General features: G+C 41.0%; 2 protein-coding genes across 2 annotated transcripts; both read right to left on the bottom strand.

Moving 5' to 3' along the window:
* Positions 1–1,950: 1,950 nt before the first annotated feature.
* On the bottom strand, positions 1,951–5,654 carry LOC103769702 (sodium/hydrogen exchanger 4-like; the record flags this gene model as incomplete). The annotated part of the gene is made up of 2 exons (XM_008936926.1): positions 5,393–5,654; positions 1,951–2,414 (listed from the first exon to the last, which is right to left on the bottom strand). Coding segments are annotated over exons 1-2 (726 nt in total), but the record flags the coding sequence as incomplete, so codon positions are not given.
* A 2,207-nt stretch (positions 5,655–7,861) lies between these two features.
* IL18RAP (interleukin 18 receptor accessory protein) lies at positions 7,862–21,182 on the bottom strand. Its single transcript, XM_008936925.1, has 10 exons — positions 21,059–21,182; positions 19,685–19,949; positions 19,402–19,576; positions 17,856–18,030; positions 15,547–15,615; positions 15,163–15,286; positions 13,674–13,828; positions 12,680–12,817; positions 8,852–9,022; positions 7,862–8,235 (listed from the first exon to the last, which is right to left on the bottom strand). The coding sequence occupies exons 1-10, from the start codon at positions 21,180–21,182 to the stop codon at positions 7,862–7,864; spliced, it is 1,770 nt and encodes a 589-aa protein (XP_008935173.1).
* Between the last annotated feature and the right edge of the window lie 2,896 nt (positions 21,183–24,078).

The raw sequence follows: 24,078 nt of genomic DNA, 5'->3' as shown, positions 1-24,078 counted from the left end.
TCCTCATAAGATACGTTCCCTAGACCCCACAGCAGTTTTTTTTTCCCTTCTCTGGACCTGCTCCAGGACCTCAATGTCTTTCGTGTACTTTGGTGCCCCAAACTGAACCCAGTACTCAAGCTGTGGCCTCAGCAGTGGCCAGTACATGGGCACAATCACAACCAGGACACACTGATTTTGATACGGTCCAGGATGCTGTTGGCCTTCATAGCCACCTGGGCACACGGCTGGCTCACAGCCAGATAAGGGCACATTAGGCAAAGGGAACTGACAGTGGTGTCACCAATGCTCCCCACATGCAGCCCTTTCATCTCTTCTAACACACCTAGTGCTGCTGAGGAAAGCCCAAATACCACTGTTTTAAGAAGGCTTTCTGCCACTACTCATTTACACCGTAAGAGGATCCTGACTGGAAGCTCATGTGGATACCATCAAGAGTTGTATCCACATCATGAATAACAGCTGGGAGCAAAGGGAAGGCAAGGTAGGGAGCCAGTCAAAAAAAAAAGGATGAAACAAGTTCTTTCAGAATGAGGAACAGGAATTATTTTTTAAAGACTGCACTTGAAGGAACCAAAAAGACAAGTGAAAGTAATGGATGCACTGGGGAATTTTCTAGGGATTTTTGTTTGTTTGTTTAACTATCACACATAAGCAATTTGCATGTAAAGATAAATAACATTTATCCTTTAGTTCTATAGCAACCCTACATCTTTGATTCACCAAGAGGAAGGATTTATGATAATAGGCTGTGGCTGCAAGAAACTGCCTCACTCATTTTCCTTTTTGCATTACTCATAAGCAGCACTTCTCCCATGAAGCCTTTCAGCAATGAACTCTGTACGGATTTAACAAGTCCAAGTCGAGCAGTACCTCGTGTAAACCAGTATCTGAACAGTTTTTATGTGTTTTAGATTCATGTGATTTAAGTTCTGTAAAGATCTTATCCAGCACAACTCCTTAACCTGCAGTTAACTTGCAGCACATGAGCAGTCCTGGTGGTTTCTGAGCAATGAATTTCCTGCTTGAAATTTTGTCCCTGAAAAACATGCATGTTCTAAGTGGTTTTGTCAGTGGTAGTTTACAGGTTGTTCCAAGTTCTCATATAACTAATGAGGAAGGAGCTCTGTAAAAACACTCTTTTCCCATTAAAACAAGCAAGCAAACCAAAACAAACTCCAAACAAAACCCAACAAACAAGATCTCTTTTAGTCCAGAAGAATCGTTTCTGGGCACTTGAGATAAGACAGAAAAGAAAGGTGAACTTGTGTCAGATGCAAAGTTATCAGTGGCTTTTGGAATTCCTGCCCAAGGTCTCTGGAGAACTTACTAGAAGGGGCTGGAGGAAGAAGTGTCGTCTCAAGAGGTTGTCCACAGAGGTTATCTTGTTTGGTGTTTTTTTTGGGGGGGGTTTGTTTGTTTGTTTGCTTGTTTGTGTTTGTGGGTTTTTTTTGTTGTTGTTGTTTGGTTGGTTGTTTTTTTGTTGGTTTTTTGTTCGTTTGGTGTTTTTTTTTCAGAGGACTTTCTAAGGCATGTGACAAGGCAGAGCCTCCTGGACTGCTACCCCTGCTGCCTTCAGCCTTTACACAGTACGGTTTTCTGTTTATTTCCTTGCACAATGTCAAGAACATTCTTAGGTCTTACAAGGATCCTACCAGCAAAATCAACTGTAGCCTATCCATCACTCCTGTGGAGGCAAGAACAAGATGTGATGTCTAATGTGTATGTGTGTGCTTCCCTCTTCCAGCAGCTCTGAAAAAATATGGTTTTCAACGAATTAATGCAAGATGTAATCTTTACATACATTACAATTAGTTGTGTGTAATGGAGTATCCATTAATTAAGTAGTGTATTTAGCATCCCCTTAGAGCATCTCTTGTCCTGTGTCCAATAATCCCACAAGCCACAAGAGCCCAAAGAGGGGAAGACAAGGAATGGAAAGAAACTCACCACAGTTATGCCGTCATTTAACAACGACTCTCCAAAGATCATCATGTAAAGCTGCTCGTTCACAGAGGCTTCTTCAAAAACTACCAGAGCTGCCACAGGATCCACAGCTGAAATCATGCTGCCAAAGAGCAAGTTCTGCAGCAGGTTCAGGTCAGTCAGGCCAAAGGCTTCAATCTGACAGACTCCGTAAAGGGAAAGGCCAATCCCAAATGAGTTTAGCAGAGCTCCCAGCACAGACCACCACAGGATGGACCCAAAGTTTTCAAAAAATGGACGAGTTGGCATGAAATAACCCTCCTCCAGGACAATGGGTGGAAGGAGGTACAAGAAGTAAATGCTTGTATTCATCACGGGGGGAGATTTGTGGTCTGAGATATAGATGATCACTCCTACCAGTGCTCCAATGGCAATCAGGATACAGCTCTCAGGCATGAGTCTTGGCAACCGGTGATAGAGATGGAAACCTTGAACAAAACATTAGGGTATTATTCAAGTTTCAGTTAACCTGATGTCAGGCAGATGTTTTGCCTGCCTTTGAATAGTTTGTCTTCAGACAGCCAGGTTTTGCTCTTTGAATTATGAATGTTAAAAAGGCAGCACTATTCTTTTCAAAAATAACCATTCCCGGGCTTGCATCACTAAAGCAGGGGAAGAGTTTGGCCATGAATGTCCTCTCTTCCTGCTCCACAGCCCTCAATTTCTGAGAAGTGTGCCTGAGTCTAAGCTCCAGTTCCATGAATGCCAAAACATCTTTGAAAAGGTGCTCCACAATTTGGAAAGAAAATGCCCAACAGCCAATACCAGACCTCTGAGGCACAATATTGTACCTTGATCTCAAACAGACTCCTATCCCTGGCTACAGGTTCAAAGGCAGCTCCTGCCAGTGCTGAGGAGGGTCTCTGGCTGCAGGGCTCCTGTTGTATTTAGGCCAACCAGAAGTTAGGAGAAGCCCAAGGGAGCAGGGAGCTGCTCAGAAGCCACGGTCTGCTCAGCTCCCTCCACTTCAGCACTCCGCTGAAGCACTGCATGGACTTCAGGTGATCCACAGGCAGAGGGAGTGAGTACTCATGAACAAAATATCTAAAGCAGCAGGCATTCTAAAGCGGCAGGAATCAAGCCACAGTAACCTAAGGCTTTATACAAGCTTATTAACCTTGCTTTTCTGGAAAAACTGATGTTTCTACATAAGCTAAACAACATTTTGCAAAGAACTTTCTGAATTAGTTTGCTGAAACAAAACCCAGTGATTTCAGCAGAAGTGGAAAGACTACCAGGAACCATCAAATATCTGAGAAAATAATATTTCCTAAGGGATCTTTTTTTTCCTCACCAAAACGTAGGTTGAGTCTACACTAGAAAATGAAGCAGGCTAAAGACTTTTCCAAGCATAAAGGTTCAGCTTGCATCCATACAGCCAAATTTGCTTCCAGACCCCTGCATGCAGTGGTCTCATCCAAACGGCCTGGGGGAATGGATCCTGGCCAGCCCCTTGCCCAGGCACTGCCTGGGAGAAGGCTCACCTTGAGAGATGAGCCAGAGCTGAGAAGGAGCACGCCAACATTGACATAATATGGACAGTCACACACAGCTTCCTGACAGGGTCCTTGTTACTTCACAAGCACAGATGTAGCCAAGGTGTTTTACAGGGAAAGGGCTACCTAACCACATAAATATTGTGGATGTGAATCCCCTTCTGCCCACTTTGATGTGCTACTACTGCAAGTGTGCTCATCTAATTCTTCCAATTTGACACAAATATTGATACCAGTACTAAGACAATGTCTAGCAATGGCTCATCTCATCACTATACCAGGAACTGTGCAATCATCTTGTGAATGAGAGGTGTCCCAGCTAGAAATGTAAAGAATTGTTCAGAATTTACAAGAATGAGAATGAGACAGACTGAGAAACCTCTAAGTCCAATGGCTGTGTCTACATGCCTGAAGCTATGTCAGCCTTCATCCCGTAACTCTAGCAGCTAATGACATAGCTGCACTTCTGTTACTCTTGAATTATCAGTGTCCAAAAGTAAAGAAAAATGAAATTTAAAATAATTTATTTAGTAGACCATTTGTTTTTACAAGTCATGTAATGATCATTACTCATCTTTTTTAATTAAAAAAAAATCATGTCAAAGTCTTTTGTCAGTTTTACAGAATAAGGGGATTGCTTTGCCTTTCAGAAATGCTTCCCATCCTGATATCTTGAAATGCAGAAAGAAGGTAATACCTGAATAAAACACTGAAAATTCTTAACAGTGTGGAAATCTTCTTCCATGTGTAACCAGGTTATTCAGACTAACTCTTTCCTCCAAGTAGATTTGAAGTCAGCAACTCCACACTTGTCATCAAAAATAATATTATTGGAAATCTTTCAGCTAAGGAAAAAGTCTGCCTGAGAGATATCACACAGTCCTAAATTATCTATTTCTTGCTCAAAATAGGAATGTAGAGTAAATTTGCCATATGACAAGTGCTGGTTTTTTGGATAATTAATAAAGAAATTGGTCAGTCTGCTCACTGCCAACACAATCTGCTGATGCGATAACAATGAACTTGATTTGTGAAAATTTTCATTATTATTTTAGCAGTGAAGACATTTGTTTAAAGGGGTTGGATTGAGACCATCAGCTATTATGAAGCTGGCAAATCATGGTCAATGGTAAAAATCTTTGACAACTGTGTGACTATGACATGAAAAGTGTTTATCTTCATTCCATGTCCAGAAAATCATCAGTCCTACCTACCAGCCTATTCTGTAAGAATGTTTGAAAGTCCCATGGAAGATGAAAAGGGCAGCGGTGTCACATGTATGCAGCTTTTCACATTATTACCATCTTCATTTACTTGATATTACTGCATTAATACTGAATGGTCAAAATAATTTGACCCCAGCCCTGAAAAAAATGTGTAAGACACATGGTGAATAATTTTTGTATTGTCAGTTTAGTTCCTGCTTCTCTGTGAGTTGTCTTTCTTCATTCAGATATCTACATGGGTCTTTCACAGAAGCTAGGTATATTGATATGTATTCAAAACACACTACCCTCTGTTTCTGATGACCTACACCCTCTTAGACCCTCAGTGCCTCTCCTCTGGTATGACTTTCTGAGCAACTTTAAACACCAAATACGTAAAACAAAGGCTCACAGGGAAATATTTCCTATTATTTGCACAACAGAAAAATTCTTCCCACTTTTCTCCCCTAAATTCAATATACTTGAAGTCAGTCTGGTGTTACTGATTTTTATAGCAGTGACAGCTTCCAAAATCTGTCATGACAATTTTGTCATTGTCATGGTAATGAATGCACCTGTTCATTTCAGGACAGAAACTGTAAAAACAATCCCAGCTACAAAAATACATGGAAGAGACTTGGTTACATGGTCTATTGTAAACTTTTTGCCAAGGTAGAAGGACACAAGATCCCATTTTCTACTTACCTATTTTTGCTAGAGAGGCAAGGAGGATCCAAAGAGTAACTTCATAGGGAATTTGCACATGGTCATAGTCCACTGTGAAAACCTGTAGCCTTGTGTCTTGTGAGGAGTCAACAGCACCCCCGGGATCAGGTTCATAGTGAGGCAAGAAGCTCTGGCTCAGTTTGGGCTCATCCTCATAAGCAGCAGCAGAAGAACATACCAGACCCAGCAGCGACAGCAAAGAGCTCAAAGTCTCTGCATGTGCAAGTGTGGCAGAGCCCATGTCTGGGGCTGGGGCTGCTGTAGTGGGTACATGAAGGTGTGCAGCACTCACGCCTGTTCATTCGCCCTGCTCAGAGCCACAGCTGCTTCTTCCTCAGGGCTACTTCATTTGCCTATCAGAGGTCATTCTGAAAGCCCTAATGTGCCTGTCTTGTTCCTTGAGTTACAGGCGGACCTGGAGTTTGTGTGAAGATACCGGTTCTGCAGGTTCCTCTGCTGCAGATAAACCCTGACCACAGCATCCCACTGCTAAAGAATAAAAAGCCTTTTCCAAGTACGTTATTTACCCAGTCACTCTGATGTGACGTTATTTATCCAGTCACTCTGATTTTTTTCCCCACTGTTACAAAAAAAAAAAGTTGCAAAGATTCAGGCTTTAAATGCAGCACAAGTAAAGAGCATCAGGTGGGAGAGACACTGGCACACAGGACTGGAAGGAAAGCCTGCTCCACATCTTCCTCCTCTGCCCTCCCAGCCCATCTGCCTCCCCAGCACAACTGGCACCTCAGGTACCACACTTGGCACTGCTCACTTGTCCTGTCTCACCTGGTAACAAAACTGCTTGGTGTGTAAATACATGGGCTCTGCAGAGCTCGCAGTAGGGACATCTGGTGGAGGACCACACAACGCACATTCTCGTTTAGAAGTGGGTTCTCTCAAATGGATATATGTAACTTAGCACGTTATGATAGAAAGAGGACGGTCTGAGTCCCATCAAGTCCCTAAAACTGGATCTAGGGTGTTCTTGTATTTGACGTTTGTTCTACTCATGCCAGCAAGGAATTTACTGGACAACTATGACGCTCGCCCTTATGGAACATGTTTTTAAAAGGTCAGGCTCTGTCCTCCTCCACAAAAACTGTCATGTTTAGTCCTGGGATAATAAACTGTGCAAACACAGTAGTGCTGCTTAGAAGCTGCTAAAGCCTGTATTACATACATTAGAAGTGAATAAATTTAATTAACTGAAAAAATTATCCAAATTACCCCCTAATTTGGTTGTGTTGGAAAACAGCGCAGACTAAAGAGAACAGAGAGGTACCCTAAAAGAAATAGTGCTGAGGTGCTCATGTCTACACTGCCTGTGTTTGGGAGGGTATTCCTTCAGAGCAGCTGACCCCACAGGCTGAATGTCCCTTCACGGGTGTAGAATATCTTCCACCTGACTTTGGGTGAAAAGGGATCCAGTGTGTGCACCTGTGATGATCTGTAGTGCAAAGCAAAATGCAACAAGTGGTGGCACTCGAATGGGAAATTGGCTTCAGAAGCTTATCATCATCTGACCTAAATCCCCAGTGCAGGTGCAACTGCAGTGTCAGATTTTTCTGTGGTACAGCCAGTGATGCTGTTTCATGCTTTGTTTCTACATGACACACTATCTTCTACTTCTGCCCCACAGCACCACCAGCAGTCCTTCCACTGAAGGCTTTGAACCCAACACAAAATTACACAGACAGTGCTGAGCCTGCTTACAAAGAGTTGTTCCTCTCTTAGTTTACTGGTCCTGTTAACGGAACTATTTCTTGAAGTCCCTTTCCAACAAGGAATCTGGCAGATGAACTATTCAATTAGCATTCTAAACCAGGGAACTGTTAACTTGAAGGCCAGCTGACGTCAGCAGAACACCAGATCTGTGGGTCCCCTACTCAGATTTTAACACTCACCATTGCATTTCACTTAGCTACAGCCATACACACAGACTGCAGGGTGCCTGGAGATGAGGTGGGACAAACCCAGGTCTTTCATGGCACTTCCTTGGTGCTCCCACAGGAGAAGGTAACTTATTTAAAGCGTCTTGATTTGTCCCACTGGACTGCACAGGGAAATTAAACTCCAAGCTTCCTCTGTAGTTCCCTTTTTAAATCTTTTTATAGAAAACAAGTATAAAAATATTCCAGAAAAAAATACAGTGCAAAGAGCAAAACATTCACATGTATGTCTCAACATCACAACAAAAGGATATAATAAATACAATAAAATAACAATAACATAGTAATTTATGAAAGATAGCTCACATTTACAGTTGTGTGCAGTGCAACCGTTTTCCTGTGGGCTGCAGGACTGTCACACAGGAGTTCTTCTCACTGTTTTGGAGTGAGCTATTGCTGACTGCAGTGACAGCCCACAATTGTCAGTGCATGTAGAAAAGATCTTCCACAACCACATCACCATTTCTTAGCCTGTTGTCATTCCTCTGTGAGATTTCTGTTATCGATAGATCAGGTTGAATAACCTTTGGAAAAATCCCTTTAGGCTGCAATTTCTCAACATTTCAGTAGTTTTCACTGGCATGTGGTAATGCATATATTTCCAGAACTTCTTGTTTGGAGCAGCAGAAATAGAAGATTTCCAGGTAATGACTGGTAAAATCCGAAGAGCTTTCTTCACTACTGGAGGCAAAGTCTCTGGCTCTTGGAAAGCCTGGAACTTTATTAATACTAGTTTGATCTTTTTATCTTCCAATGCACAGTTCACTGCTGCCTGCAGTTCAAAGATGCTCGGTCCACTGACATAGGCTGGGCTCAAAATAATTATTGCTCGTCTGCTTTGTTTAATTGCTGTAACAACTTCATCTGTGTATGCTGGAGGAGAAATTATGAACATTAGTGCATTCTGTAACAGACTTTTTATCTTATCAGGTCTTTTATCAGCAGCTAAAACCCAGAAATAAGGAAAAGCAAAAATAGGACTCCTGAGCAATCGCATAACCCCTAGAAATATTTTCTATCATGGCCATTCTTACACAGGGTGGAGAAAACTTGCTGCTCAGGAGGTGGAGGATACAGCTGAAAATCTGACACACTTTCTTGCTACTCGAACAGGGTCTCAAGGGACACTTGGGTTTGTCTTTGTCCCTCCCAGGGACAGGTGCTGAGGGCTTTCGAATTACTGCGGGTAGCACTGACTAAAGTTGCTCAGAAAGTAACCAGTGAAATATTTGGGGTCTTCTTTTCAGGGAATGGAGTCTGCTTGCAAAGAAGTTCTTGGACAAGGAGCTTTGTCTCAGCCTAGTAGCTCCCCAGTGACCACACTCAGATGGGGCAGAAGGCAGAAATAAAGATCAAACATGATGAGATTTCAGCAGAAACTCTGGTACCAAAATACACCATTTGCTGATCTGATGCATCAGTTTTTATGGAAAGTGAAAAACGATTTTATAAAGAACTGAGGATTCTGTACCATCTACAGGGATCTTACCTCCTCCTGGAAGAATATCTCTTTCAAGAATGCATAACTTGTACCCATATTTATTTTCCAGCATGTCTGGAAGAAGCTCTAGGGCAAATTTTTCCTCACTAATTAAAGTAGAGTCACTTTCAGAAGAGTCTGGTTTTGCATAGGACACAAATGCATCAAATTCTTTGCCATCTAAAATAAATAAAGAACACTGCATACATTAACAAGTGTGTCTGAAACATTCAACTCCTTTCTTAATGCTCATTTTCCTTTTATTTCTAAGTAGGCAAAACACAAAATTTTCACCTATTCATGAAGTACAGCCAAAACCAACCCTTATACCTCACTGTCTTGCAAATTTTGTAGACGTACACTACCAAAGCAAATAAGGAAGCTACAGATTACTAGCTCTAGGAAGTACAAAACAGGCATTTTTCTGCATTTTCACAAACATGGTCCAATTTTCACCAGAGGAAGATCTGTCCTTTTCCAGGCAAAATCCATGTTGTAGGGAATGATTCCAAATCTTTTCTCTCATTTGCCCCAGTGCTGATTCCAAAAATACTCGTCAAAGCACAACCTACTTTGAAAATATAGTGAATTTTAAAGATACAGTGTTCTTAGATATCAGTTGCTTGCAAAATATATATTATTTTCATACACTGTTATGTTTTTATTCAGGGAGACTGGTACAAGTAGCAAAGCCCAAGTCTGATCCAAATACTAGCTCAGATGTTGACCAGTTCCTGAAATTTCTTTCAGTCTCATTAAAGGAATATGTTTGTGAGGTGCAGATGAAAAATACATACAGAAATTTCTCATCTTTGAAGCACCCTGGTACAAATGATCTGAGTTAGGCCCATTCTTGACTACAAGAAAAGCTGTTTGCTAAATAAAATTGGAACTACACTTGAGGGAGGAGAAAGGGAAACAAAAGGAGTGGCTGGTGATATGGTGATAGGAGAAGGCACAGCAGACTCAGCCCAGTTTCCCATGTGTAGTTGCTTGATACCATTGGAGGTGTACTTTGGACTGCCAAATTTGACAGGGAAGCTATTGGAGACTCAAATCTTTTTGAATGGCAGGACATCCTCAGGCAGTAAAAATGACATCAGACACCTATGCTCAATCAGCTGAGCTGGGTCATGTCAATACAGTTAATAGAAACCAGAAAGAAATTCAGCTGTTTATAGTTCTATCCACAGAAGTAAGATTAGGATCAGAAACCTGAGCTAGATCCATCAGGTTCCCACGAGATCTAGAATCCAAGGAACAAAGGAAATGCACATGGAAAGCTGATGACGTGTGTGAGCTGGGGTTGGACAGATACCTTCAGAACCAGCACGTAGCAGAAAGTGTGTCATCAAAACAGGTATGCAGACCAAGTTTAGAGGCCAGGGATATGATCAGACAATAGAAGTTCTATCTCCACTCCTCCCCTCTGCTCCTCCCCACACACTTCCACCGCTTCCTTCTAGCAGTGGTGAAGCTCTTGTGGTAACAGAGGAAGCTGATTCACTTTGCTAGCTCCTCGCTGCCTTTTACTGAGTTATTTTTCTGCCAGGCTGAGCCAGTTCATGCCCACAAGAGTGAATCACCAGCAGCAGGCAGGCAGCACCAGTGTGGGACTTCAAACTGGGGCAGCAGGTCACTACACTGGTTTAGCTGAACTTCAGTTCAACTACACCCTGAACTGAAACACCTTTGAAAACAGTTTTTAAATTACAATCAATTGTACTACAAACCAGATATTCCTCATTTCACCCACAGAGGTCACTCCAATCTTATTAGAATGACTGATAATAAATACAGCACCTTTTTTTTTTATAATATACTATTACTATAGTGAGTTAAAAAAACTCACTATTGTTTTTAATTAAGCATCATTAGGATTTTTCTTTTTCTCTGGAGTTGTACAGAAAGGCAATTACAACTCAATCAACTTCTGATACAAACATTTAAGATGTCCAGATGGTAGGACATGAAGAGTACCTGAGTCAAGAAAAGCAACTGCATTCATTATATATAAATATTGGTATGACAGCTTCTGAATTGTTTCTTTCCTCTTGTGGAAGAAGACCAGATTTTTAAGAGGTATATTTGAGTTGGCTGAGAAGGGTTAGAGAGGGATGAGAAAAAAGGTGACCTTACTGCTGTCTTCAACTACTAAATAAGAGTGTACAGAGATGATGGTGACGTTCTTCTCTGAGGTGTACTGTGATAGGAGTAGAAGCAATAGACTCAAGATGCAACAAGGGAAATTTTCATTAGATGTTTGTGAAAAAGTCTGAACTGTGAGGGTGGTCAAACACTGGAGCATGTTGTTCAGAGAGGTTGTGGACCCTCTGTCCACAGGGTCCTAAGCAGCCTGGCCTAGGCTGGCTCTGCCTTGAGCAGGGTCTGAGATCAGACAACTCCCAGGGGTCCCTTCCAGGCTTGTGGGATTCTGCAATTCCCTGATTCTGATCAAAGAAGGATGGAAGAGAAGAAATGATGGAATGGAAAAAATGGCAAAATTAAGTCATAACTGCTGCTCTGTGAGAAAGCCCCTTCAGACCTCAGGTGACTTGATATGCATCCACATGAAGTGAGAAGGATATAATCCTACAGGTGAGAAGACCTTTTGTGGCCACTCACCTTAGACAGACAACTATCTAGGTAGGCACAGTTGGTCTGCACACTCCAAAGGGTGCTGCGTGCATGCAGAACATGAGGCTCAGGGAGCAGGACAGAGGCTGCCACAGTGGAACCTAACAGCATCTTCAACTTCAAGGCACAGATCTTGGCAGGTCCATCTCTGTCCTACTGACATTATGGGGTGAGCTCAAAGGGACTTTCCAGAGGTTCTTATATCAGTGTGTTACCAGATAGAGGGGAATTTTGAGTGATTTCCCAAATCATTTTTGACACCTGCCTTAGGGTTCACAAAAATGTTTTCCAAAGGGCAATTAATTGATTCATTGCATATGTATTTATAGATAACTAGATAGATCTTTCACACTCATGTATAATCTACATATACACACGCAAACACAAAAGCAGACTCGGACACCTGTATCTGAAGCTGCATCAGGATACAAGAATTTTTAGAAAAACTTCCTTGGGCACATGCTATCAGATGTAAAAAAAATTGTATGTTAAATTCTTTGAAGTAGGCACTGTAATTTCTGATACGTTTTTACAATGCCTACTATGTTGGAGGGACATTTTAGTTGAGATGATGGGCCGGTGCTATTGGAGACATTTGAAATATTGGAAGCTGATCAGTCTGGTGTAAATGTCAAGAAGGTTAACATAGTTTTTAGAAAGGAAATATGAGTATTACCCAAATTGATACTTCTCAGCTGTTGCCCTGTATCATCTTATTTCTCTCTTTTTTTTTCATCTGAGAAATTATTTGGCTTCAAGTGAAAAATGCAGTAGACACCTTCACAATAATATAATAGAGTCCTTTACTTAGTTCTCCAAGGACATTTGATTCTTGTTCACAGGTTCTGTTGAACACTTTGGGAGAATGAGGTTCAAATGTTGGAGATGCAATAGTATTCCCTGCAAAGGGACTGCCACAATTCAACTTCTTACTCTAATCTTCTATGGGTAAATTAGGGATTTGTTAAAAGGCTAACTGGCATTTCAGTTGCTGCTAGATATTTCTTCCATGCTACCTGGCTTTTTTTCCATCTGAATCCACAGAGCATCTTGCTAGCTTTAATAGCATTTGTATCATCTCAGAAAGAACAGGATTACTAAGAGAAATTAATTAAATGGTTAATTCGTATCAGATCAACCCACATGGCAAAAGGCAGTCAAAAAACTGAAGAAAAATAATTATCATACAATATTTCTTACCTCCTGTAGTTTCATTGTGGACCAGATAACTTCGGTACATCAGCACTATTTCAATCCAGTGCTGGTAGATAAAGGCAGTGCACAAAAGGAATGCAAAGAGGGTCGAAATGGCACTGCACAGTATGTATAGGAGAAACACTGTAGAAAGAAAAGAACAGAGTCCATCACAATTCAGGCTTTCCAAAATAATGTTGATACTTAAATGAGAAACTCATTCAAGAGATGGGGACAAATGATCTCGCAATCCTTATTCTTGCCCTGCTGGCAAAATTTAGGGAAGTAGGAATTAATTTAGCTACAAACTGTAACACAGAGTTTCTGTTCACTATCAGGGACATTTTTTGAAAAGTATCTACTTGATGGCATCTTGATGGTATCACAGCCAATCTGTGATGGAAGGCACAGAGAAAATGGTCTGTGGTACACTCAGCACAGCTGGAAGAATTCGTCACTTGAGATGGAGAAGTCACATCAGAACACAAACAGCTGGACACAGTGCCCTGCTGGAGATTTTCGGTGCCATTCCAGTGGTGAACCTCCACTGGGAACTACAGTTCAATGGTTTAGTTTACACACTGATTCTGGTTTTGGCCTTTGCTTGAAAAGGCTGCCACATTCATATCAGTTATGGTAACAGGGGAAACAAACAGAACTACCCTATGAAAATCAAGGAATACTATTGCTTTCAGCATCCACTCTGCTTCAGTTTAGTAGATTGCCTATTAATGTTCTCCTCTTCTTCCTCCCAGTTACTCTCCAGCTTCCACTTGGTCCTCCTACCTGCAGTTAACTCCTCAGATAGCCCCATTCTTCTGAGTAGTCCTCAGAATAATGTGCCTTTCTAGACATCTGACAAATCAAACTTTTCCCATCCAGCTTCAAGAAACTTCTGCAGCTGGCTAAAAAGCCAGTGCCAGTGGGGAATGAATTCATAGCAGTGAAAAAAATTAAAATGTGTCTTCAAGCACAAATAATCTTCCATCAATAGTTTTACCTCTCTGTTTTCTTTTCAGCTGGATCACAGCAGTGGCATTCCCCATCAAATTCTCTGCAAAGCAGGTGAAGTTGCTTCTGAGGTCCCTTTCAGTAACTTCTTTCAGTTTTGCAACATGGAGAAGTGTGTGCCCCTTTAAACCTTTTTGATAAACACTGAAGAGAAGAAGGCTGTATTTGCATGATGCTTTTGCTGTTTATTCACACAATCCCCGAATGTCTTCAATACAAAGAAAGAGGAGCTCACAACTTCTTAACAATCAGCTTGAACTTTTAACAGTGATGCAATATTCTGGTTTGGAACTTCCGTTTGGTTTTCACATTGTCAGAAAACACTAACATCAAAGGTCTGCAGGCTGAAAGATTCATAAACTCAGCAAAATACTTAAGCACTTGCCTATTTTAAATATATAGCCCCCTTGGACTTCTATGAGATTATTTGTGGTTTACCAAGATGTAAAAAAATCCTCTAGAGGAAATGCAGGAAAATGAAGCTTCAAAAAGGAGCCCTAAGAGAGGACTAGCTGGGCAAAAAGACTAAGCAGCACAGCTTCTTGTTCAAGGGTAAAAAGGCCAAGGGCAGGACAGGCAAACAACACAAGACACATATAAGTGACAGAAGTATAGGAAACAAAGAGGCAACTGAGGTATCCCTTTGGGACTGAGTGGGGGCTGTGGGGAGCAGACCTGTGTCTGCAGCCACTCAAGAATACCCAGGGGTTCTGAGTCTCAGCATTTCTCTCTGAAAGCCACAAGTGCAGGTGTTTCTGGGTGGTCCCAAAGGCACCTCACATCATGCCACTGCAAAGTAACAGTCTACCATGGCCCTGCCTCTGCTAACTCAAGATACACAGGCATGAGCCCGGGCAAGGATTGGACCTGTCTATAGGAATGCATCCAGGAGGTTTTTAAATGTCTCCAGAGAAGGAGAATCCACAACCCTTCTGGGCAGATATCATCATTTTTTGTTTTGTTCCCATAGAATTCCTATTAAGAACTTCATTTTAGCAGTGACAGCTGGGCTTTTTCTTCCCCTGCTGTACAGAAGTTTTTTCCCATAAGGGTGACTCGGGGCCATTTAGTGAAAGATACACTTGCCTGTGTTGCCTCCACTATATTTCTCGCCCAAGTCTGACACTGCATAAGTGAATGACACAGGGAACTACAGGAAGGAAGGGAAGCATGTTGACTATTTGGGTTATCCCCACGTCAGAGGAAAACTTTCACCTACATGGTGTTGTCTGCAAGGTCTGGTTAGTTCCAATTAAGATTCTGCAGGAAGTTTGAGTTCTTGACTTTATGGACATCAGTATGTGCTTCTGTATGTGAAGTGCACAGGAGTGTCACATGCTCATGGACATGTACATTAATATGTTGAAGAACAGAGCTTTCTGAATTCCTTCCAGTAAAATGTATTCAGTAGAGTTGTTGTAGAAGCTTTTTACAGTTGCTGACCATAGCAGTAATCAGCCTGCTGTGGGTTTTCCTACCTTGTTTCCTGATTCAATTTTTCATTTGTATCATCTTCTTTGTTGTTTCTTTTCCATGTTACCCTCGTTGAAGAAACTGCTTCAAACCCAAACTGTACCCGGCATTCCAGTTCAAGAGGCTTTCCTGGAATAAATTAACACAGCAAAATCATACATGGAGGTCACCAGAATATTTTTGCCTTAAATAGCCTGAGATCTGTACAACATATAACGCTTCCTTTAATATACACGTAGATATCTATCAAGAAAAAACCCTACATTTTAGATAAAATTCTTGTACTCCTAGAGAGAAAATCTGGTTTACTTTTATCAAGGCTTATCATTATCTATCAGTATCTCATTTAAACATTATCTTTCACTTTCAGATGAGGAATGAAAACTTACCAAGCTCTGCTTCGAGGATCACCACACCACTGGGATACAAGAGGTTGGGTGGATGAATAGTGTTTTTTGCTGCAATGAACAGGAATACTATTAATAGCTATAATATTATCATTAGCCTGTGCAGAAGAACAGAGAAAATATACTACAGAATTTGCTTTATCAAATGTTAAGTGGAATTCAGACACCTAAGTCCAAGAAGATGGTTTACAGTTATTGAGGTATCTGAGAGCACAGGTAAGGGAGTTCTGACCATAAAACTCACGTAGCTACTTAAAGACCTCATATCTCAGCTATTCTGAGGCATTGCTGTCTTACATGAGCTGAGGAGCTCACTGTCTGTCCTGCACTTAAGGTTATTTAGGATTCAGAAATTAGGGACACTTTCCCCTCCCTTGCAAAACCCCCTGAAGGGGTTACCAGTGCTTACACAGGTTCCTTGGCAAGCCCCGTTCCATGCCCAGTAAGCACTCACACAGCACACACATCTCATTCACAAGCACAAATACTTGTGTTAAAATAACCACGGGGCTTTTTTAAAACCAGGGCTGCCAAAGGGCACAGATAATGACACCCACGCTTTGTACAATCTACTAAATAATTACCTAGGCTCTGGAAAAACAGCCTGGAGGGGTTAAAACCCACAGCTCTGATATTCTAGGAAAGTCCCCTGCTGCAGGAAATGATGCTACATGACACTTTTTTTTTCTTTTAAACCAAGCCACAGCAGAGAAATGTATGCAATATTCAGAGGGAGTATATATGTGTATAGCACCTTTCAAAGGTTTTTATGACTGTGCTCTGAAGTGAGGGAAAATAATTGAGAAGCACAGTGTATTAGGCCATCCAAATCAGAATAAAAGCAGAGCTCGTATATCCATGCCAGCTTGGAAAACATTGGGGGAATATAGCCAGAGAAAAGACTGAAAGAGCACCAGACAGTGTAACCCAGCATATCTAGGTCTCAGAAGTTGGTGAGATGTAGTTTCCAGGCCCTGTCTTCATGGGGTGTATGGATTTTTGCCATGACTTCTTAGGGACTGCATTGTCTGCCCTGACATCCTTCTCTTGCTCCCTAGATTGTTCTCCCTCCTGCAGAGTGGCCCACTTCCTACCAGGATGCTGAGAATAGGTGCTGTGCTGCTGTCATACAGAAACATCTGCACTGAGCTCATCCAGCTCAGCATGTCAACATAGCTGTGTTCCTCTGGGACCTGACTGACTGGAGTGACTGGAGTGTCTTTCAGCACTCAACTACAGATACCAGGTGACAAGTATACCCACATCTCTCTTTTAGAAAACTCTTTTCTGATCCTGAGTTGCTAGCATAGTCCCTTGCACAGGGTTGACACTCTCCAACAGCTTTCTGCCAATCAATGTCTGTGCCTCACCTGAAGGATAGCAGAGGACAGCAAATATTACAGAGAAGGTCACCCAATTGGAAAGAGAATATGATGCTGTGCCATATCATTGTACTATAGAGTTCTGGCCAGTTTTATTTAGTAATCCATACAAAGCCTAAAAGAAGAAGTCATACAGGCAGTGATGCCTTCCCCCAGACTGCACATGAGTCACAGTGCTCCCAGGTCTCCTGTTTCCTCTGCTGTTAAAAGTTATGAGCAGTTAAAAGGCAGTGACCCCACCAAGATCACCTTCCTCATCACTATCAAGTGAAAAAAATGAAGGTCTTATTGATGCCACAAGGAATGATTTTTTACCTGATTCCTACTTTCCCATAAGCCTCCAGTGCAGGGACAGAGGTAGGATTGAGACACACTGTGTTTTTCCACATTTGCCATGCAGGACAAGCACTCCTTTCTCCTAATATGCAAATACCTTCCTAACTCTCCTCCTACAGTACGTGGAGAACACAGACAGCAACTGGAGTTTCATGGATTCTACTCCCAGATCAAGAGATCTAAATTCTTTTGTAGATTTGATCCCCACTGTTAGGAACTGTTAGCAGAGGACTTTAAAGCCCTAATGGCTCAATGGTTGGACTTGATGATCTTGAAGGTCCCTTCCAACCTACAGGTTTCTATGATTCTATGAACTAAGATAAATCCAAGGCAGAATTAGGTCTTGAAAATAATGATATTGTATGCTACATGTTATTCCTGAACCCTGAATGTTCTAGTCAATGTCCCAAGGTGTCCCCAGAATAGTTGGAAGGGGATTTTAATGATCATGTAACTAATTCAGCTTATGGTTTTTTCAGAACAAGGGATAGAAAAAAAGACAAACAGGGTAGGAAAGAATAAAGAAAACATACTTAATTCAAGTATTTTATTCTGAGTTATTATAGTACTCACCAATTACTTCTACTGTTACTGTTGTTCTCATTGTCCACTTGGTAGAGTTGTCAGAAAGAGTATAATCACACACATATATTCCAGCATCTTTGTCATAGGTGGGATTCAAGTAGATTTCATTAGGCTTAAGCTTTAGGCTTTGTCTGCTTTTCATATGTTTTATCTGATGACCATCCTAACAAGACAGAAAGAACATCAAGAAATTAGAAGTCCTTTTTTTTTTTGTTATTGTTGCTGTTATGAAATTATATTTTAAGAAGATATTTGGATAAGATTGCCATGGCAGTAGGTAGAGCTAAGTAAAACTCTTTCCATTAAAACTGCACAAAATATTTATCAGGAGTCTGAGGACATTTGTCAAGCTCTAATAAAAAAATTGTAGTCTCTATATGTGAATACCACTGTCTTTTTAAATAGTATTTAAAATTTGTAGTTGCTGAGAGAAATGTGCAGTCATGAGCCTAATCTAAATTAAACTCCTATTAGTAAAGGGCAACAAAAAAGATCACTCTTTTGATGGGCTGTATTTTTTTATTTTGTAAATAAATTATTTTGAAAACATTTTCAGGTGCTTTTATGAGAAGTAAATAATAGTTTTGGATTCTTTGAGACTGACAACACTGTCACTACTTTTAAAAGGATGATACCTGACTATTTTTTGAAAAGCACCCTTATTTTTCAGCTTAACGTACTCATATTGTCTGAGATCACTAAGTATTTTCCTTAAATCATATTGCAGAGAAAAATCCAGCAATGCAAAGTGGAAAAAATTCTCCTTAAATTCAGTGGGTTTCAGATCAAGATGTAGGTAAAGATATACCTCATTTAAAGTTTGAAAGTAAATGAAGAGTAACTTTGACCAGATCATAATTCCACTTGATAGAATAAATAATGTAAATAATACCAGGCAGTACAATGCACTATTGAACTTTCAGCTATTTCAATTTTCTCATTTATACAGGTTTAGATGGTATATTGCAATCCTTACAAACACAATAGGAATAAATTTCATCTTGCAAATATTTTATTTAGTGGTCATTTGAAAAAGAGTAAGCCAATAATCTTTCAGTGGGATAGTGTTTCATTAAAAACAGGAGCCGTGGAAAGAACAGTTTGAAACATTAATATTAAAATAGTTTTCTTTCTAACAAAGCCACTTTTTCTTTGGTATATTTGAGATTTTCAGAATTTAAAATGTCAAAACAAAACTTAAAATTTTAAATTTGAATCATATGTCAGTTTTCTAAAGAGCCTATTTTGATTCTCAAATAAAATTCAACAGACTACTTCAATTTCTTAACTGAAGATGAAGCATTTCTAGGTTTCTATTTCATGGTATAATATTTCAGGTGGAGCAAATTTTTTTCTAAACTCTTACTTACAGACTTGATATGTAGCAATTCAAGATTCTGCTTTTGGGTTGCATTTCTCAGGCTACATTGTGTGCAGAAGAAGAGTTCAAGAGCCTATGGCACATGAGCATTAACTAGGCCTAAAGCATTCCCTCCTCTAAGCTTTTTTGAATGCTTAAGAGGGTGACCCTTACCTTGTACCATTTTACACCTGGTTTCTTTATATGGTTGTAGCATTTTGTCCCAGGACAAGTTATTGAATTCCCGATGCCAGCAAGAAGATATAGAATATTTGTGTCATAACCTGAACATTTTGCCACTTTCTTTGTCTGAACCTCCAAAACAATTTTGAGACATGGCATTTTTTCCCTGAGTAATGCAGGGGGAAGAAAAAAAAAAAAAAATTAACCATTTAATACACAAACCAAAGCAATTAATTCCTGTATAGAAATAAAAGCCCTTTGCTTCATTACATACCATATCATACAGACATACACTCCAGAAGCATTTTCCCTTACTGGTTTAAACCAGAGTGTGTCTCCTTGGAGAGCAGGATTAGAGCTTTCCTTGATAGCCTCCAATGGCTCTGTATCTTTTGGATGCCAGAACCACTCCACCTTGTGTTGCTTCAGAAGCGAGTGTTTATACATATGGGTAGAATCTTTATCTGGCAAAGCACATTGCAAAACAAACTCCTCATCACTAATTGCACGATACCACAGAGGTTTAACGTGGGAACATCCTGAAAAATAGGTCAGTAAGACATCAGTGCTGTCTGAGAGAATACACACTCATCAAGTTTAAAAAAATAATGAATAGGAATACTACCAAAATGCAAGTTTACCTTTCTTTTTGTTAAATAATTTATGTGACCAGATACTAGGCTAATAGAGAATTTACCTCCTTAAACATGGAATTTGCCAGTGTTCTCAGAAGTTTATCCAAAGGTTTCCAAATGTTTATTAGGCCTTTTTCAAAAGCCTAATGTGAAAATAGCTTAAGATTTTTAGTGGACTTAAGATTTTCAGTGGGCTGAAGATTTTCACACAGATGCTGTTAAACCTTAACTGTAGAAAAGGAGCTTTTCTGTCTCTCTTCATATTAATGGAGAAGGGACTGCCTTAAACCTGAAGAGGCAGAGCCTGCCCACCACGCTCTGTTTAGGGTAAGAATGACAAGCATTATTGTCTCACTGCTTTCAAATCTTTCCCCTCTTATGTTTCAGTTGCTGTCACTAAAATGAAACAAGTTTTTGGATTCTGAAAGCTGTGGTCACCCATCCTAACCCCAAATTCTCTAAAGGCTAACCGACCTTTCTGCATAACTCCTCCTGCAGTCAGGATGTGGTAACCCTTGAAAATATGGCACTATTTCACTTCAGCAGAAGGGAGGGCATGAAATCTTCAGTTCCTTGCCTGCCCACCTGGGAGACTCTTCAGAGTTTCGGTTTCTCTCTGTGACCCAAATTGGATCAAGCTCCTCCAGACTGATTGTGGGTAGAAGACTTTGATATATTGGTCTCACCCTGCCTTTCTCTTCCTTCTCCCCCCTGACAGGCTTGCCCCAGCTGCTGGAAACTTCAGGGAGTCACAGAAGCAATTCATTTGGTCTGTTTGGTTCTCAGAAATTCTCCTCTACATTTGCCCTTTTCTTTTCATTAGGGAACTGAATTTCCAACCATATTTAGAGTAAACTCTATTACCAACACTTAAAAACCTTGCAGAAAGGCCAGGAAAAACTGTTTCCCCAAGCAGGTGCAAGAAAAACTCATGAAGGCATGGCAAAATGTGGTCTTTTCTCAGCTGTCAGAAAGCATCATGAACACCAAACCTCATCAAAGCAGACTCTTACCTGGCAAGTTCATGTCTCTAACTTCTGCCCCTCTGACAAACAATGATAGGATCCAGCACAAAGTGAATGTGATTTTCTTTACCATTTTTGGTTGATATTCTGAGATGTTTTCTTTAAAAACCATCTTGCTTTCTGTAAAAGAGGAAGACAGATTTTTTTTTTTTTTTTGCAAATAATACTCCAATAAGATAGATAAAAGATGCTTACAGGTGGATTTCCAAGATACACCTACAGCAATGCAGAAGTCCATACCTGGAGTGGAAATGCAGGTCTTTCAACAGCTGTTGCTGTTAGAAAGGGAACTTGTCCTCTAAGATGAAAGACAAGATACCAAAAAACAAACCAGCCTTTCGCTGAGGAGACAGCGATCAGCAACAGACTTGAGAAAGGCCTAACTGGCACCAAAACTCATGGAGCTCTGTTGCATCTGTTGTATCCTAAGGGCTGACAGGATTCATCCTAAACTGGATTCCTTGGGGCTTAAACCAAAGATGTTCTGCAGCTGCAGGTGGCATTGAGTCCATGGGACTGGAGTAGAACTATGCAGAAGTAAAACCCTCAAAGCATGTATGGTGTGGACACCAGGTCTTTGGTTCTAACTCTTTCAGGCAAGAGACGTGCTCCTAGTGGGCTTTATTGCATACCCTAAGATGTCCATTAGGATCAGCAGAGCAGCATAAACCCTCTTCTTCTGCTCCATGACTGACCTGTGTGTGCATCATCAGGCCTCACTTCTGCCCCATGGTGCTGTGCTGCACTGTTTGAATGACCCTAGAGAGACCTGTTTAACAGTGTAAATCCACAGCACCATAAGGTACCAGCTCTGTGGCGTGCCATCTGTGAGCTGAGAGATTTGGGAGCAGGTCCACAAAGCACTCAGCTGTACCCAGACCCCTATATTACAGCATCCTGTTCAAGGTGAAACCTCAAACCCTATGGATGAAGTGTTTTGCCTCTCCAAGAGGTTTGCCTTCTCAGGCAGGCTGTCCAGCATGCATATTCAAACAGCCATGGCTCAGTTTGGGTATTTAGTAAGAACACGTCCAGCTCCTGTGATTGACACCTTTGGAGTGCCTGATCCAGGATCTCAGTGTGTAAAGGCCATGTTCTTAGCTGACATCCACATCATGCAACTGAGACCTTAAGGAGCCTTTTTCTTTGCCTGTTTGGCCACAGAGTGACTCTGCATTTGCACAGCTGCCTGAGAGGCACTTAGTCAGTCCAAGGGAAAAAAAGGTCAGGGAAAGGCTAGACCTTGTCTGCTGGCATTTCATGCAAATCACACATGCCTTACACAGGCAGGCAGCAAAGGAGCATCCAGTGCACAGTGAGCTGGCAAGAGAGGTGAAGAAAACTCCCACTCTGCACTTTTTCAGAGAAGTACTCTGTGTAGAGAGGAGCACTTTAGTCACCATTCTCTTCAGCGTGTCTCTATTCCTTGCAAGTGAACGGAATGATCTATTTTTACACTCACTCAGAGGTCACATGGGTAGGTTAACTCATCTGTCTTAACCCATCCTGGTGTTTTGTAACAGATCGGCTGTTATTGACCCATACACCTTTTAAAATCATTCTGAAACTCCAAGAATACATATGTCTAAATAAAGAGACAATTTCCTACCAGCACTGTGCAAGAGCCCTCCTAAACTTTAAGAAGACTGTTTTACCCACTGCAAAAGGACCGAGGCATCCTGACTTCTGACGCTGGGTTTATGACACCTGCAAAGATCTCTCTCAAGGCATTCATTAGGGTTGCATCTCTAGACCTATTAATACTCTATAAAACAAAGGGTGATGCTTTGAGTTATGCCACCCAACAATCCACACAGCAAAGGCATATTGGTGCCAGCAGCAAGCAGGACCCAAGAGCCTTGTGTGTCATGCAGTGCTGCAGTCCCTTGAGGTGATGCTGTCCCAGGTGAGTTCATGTAATGTGTCACTACTGTCAAAAGGGGAAAGTGTCACCTATGCCTCTGTCCACCCCACTCCTCTCTCCCCTGGTCCCACGCAAATGGTCCAGCCCTCTCCTGTGACAGTTTGGGTCCTTTCTGGTGACTCATTTAATCTGTTAGGACATCAGAAGCTATCTGAAGAGTGCTGGACCTGGCACAGGATAAGCTGTGGAAGCTTTTCTCTTCCAGCTGCCCATTTGCCTGTATCTGGGGACATACAGGCTATGTGTAGTGAAACCACATCAAGTGACCGTTCGCAAAGCATTTAATAATGCCAGTGAGGAATAATCTCTCTGCTCTCCAGTCCACTGCCATGCTAACAACACACCCTTCCAGCTCAAAAGTTCACCACAAATGTGGAAGAAGTGTGAAAGACAGGGTCAGCTAATGAATGTTAAAGATTTGGTTAACAATTTGCATTTGTAGGCAGGGGAAAACATACCACTAACAATTTTTTGGATCACTGACTGATAACATTTTTATTAGAGAGCCTTGGAAACATTGTATTTTTATAGTGCTTAAAAAATACATCAGCCTGTGAAATTAAGAAGTGTTGTCTTAAAAGTGTACTTGAAAGGAAGGCAGAAATTCACATCAGAAGCAGACATCAATTACAAAGGAGGGGTGTACCTGAAAGGGGATAATCTTAAACTGACCATTCAGGTGTATGTGTGCTGCAGGTGGACTCAGGATCATTCAGCAACTCAATATATTCAGTGACATTTTATCTTGGTCAGTATCTGCCAGAAAAAGAAAGCACTCTACTTTGGGCAACATATTATGAAGAGTGTCTCTGCCTTCTCTTGCCATGCACACACCCATTTTATCATATTCTTACTCTAGGGATTTAGGATGCAATTTAATTGGAAAGTAACTTGCTTACAAAGGAAACTAATGTGGTCTTCACATAATTTCCTGTGGTAAAAAATATAAGATGAATAAGAACTGCATTATTTTACCTATGTTTCAGCTCCTAAAGGACTCTCACAAGAAAACAGTACATATCTGTTTCATAGCTCTTTTTGTGTATTTACTTAAAATTTAGGCAAAAGAAATCAAAATCAATTT

The sequence above is a fragment of the Merops nubicus genome, unplaced genomic scaffold (assembly GCF_000691845.1).
Source record: "Merops nubicus isolate BGI_N331 unplaced genomic scaffold, ASM69184v1 scaffold5583, whole genome shotgun sequence".
NCBI lineage: Eukaryota > Metazoa > Chordata > Aves > Coraciiformes > Meropidae > Merops > Merops nubicus.
The sequence above is the reverse complement of the archived record's forward strand: the minus strand, read 5'-3'. Positions and strand labels throughout refer to the sequence as shown.

Coding starts and splice junctions, on each gene's coding strand:
- IL18RAP (XM_008936925.1), bottom strand. CDS start 21,182: ATGGTTTTTAAAGAAAACATCTCAGAATATCAACCAAAAATGGTAAAG. Junction 15,287..15,546: donor GATCCTCGAAGCAGAGCTTG/GTAAGTTTTCAT, acceptor AATTTATTCCAG/GAAAGCCTCTTGAACTGGAA. Junction 9,023..12,679: donor CCACAATGAAACTACAGGAG/GTAAGAAATATT, acceptor TATTTATTTTAG/ATGGCAAAGAATTTGATGCA.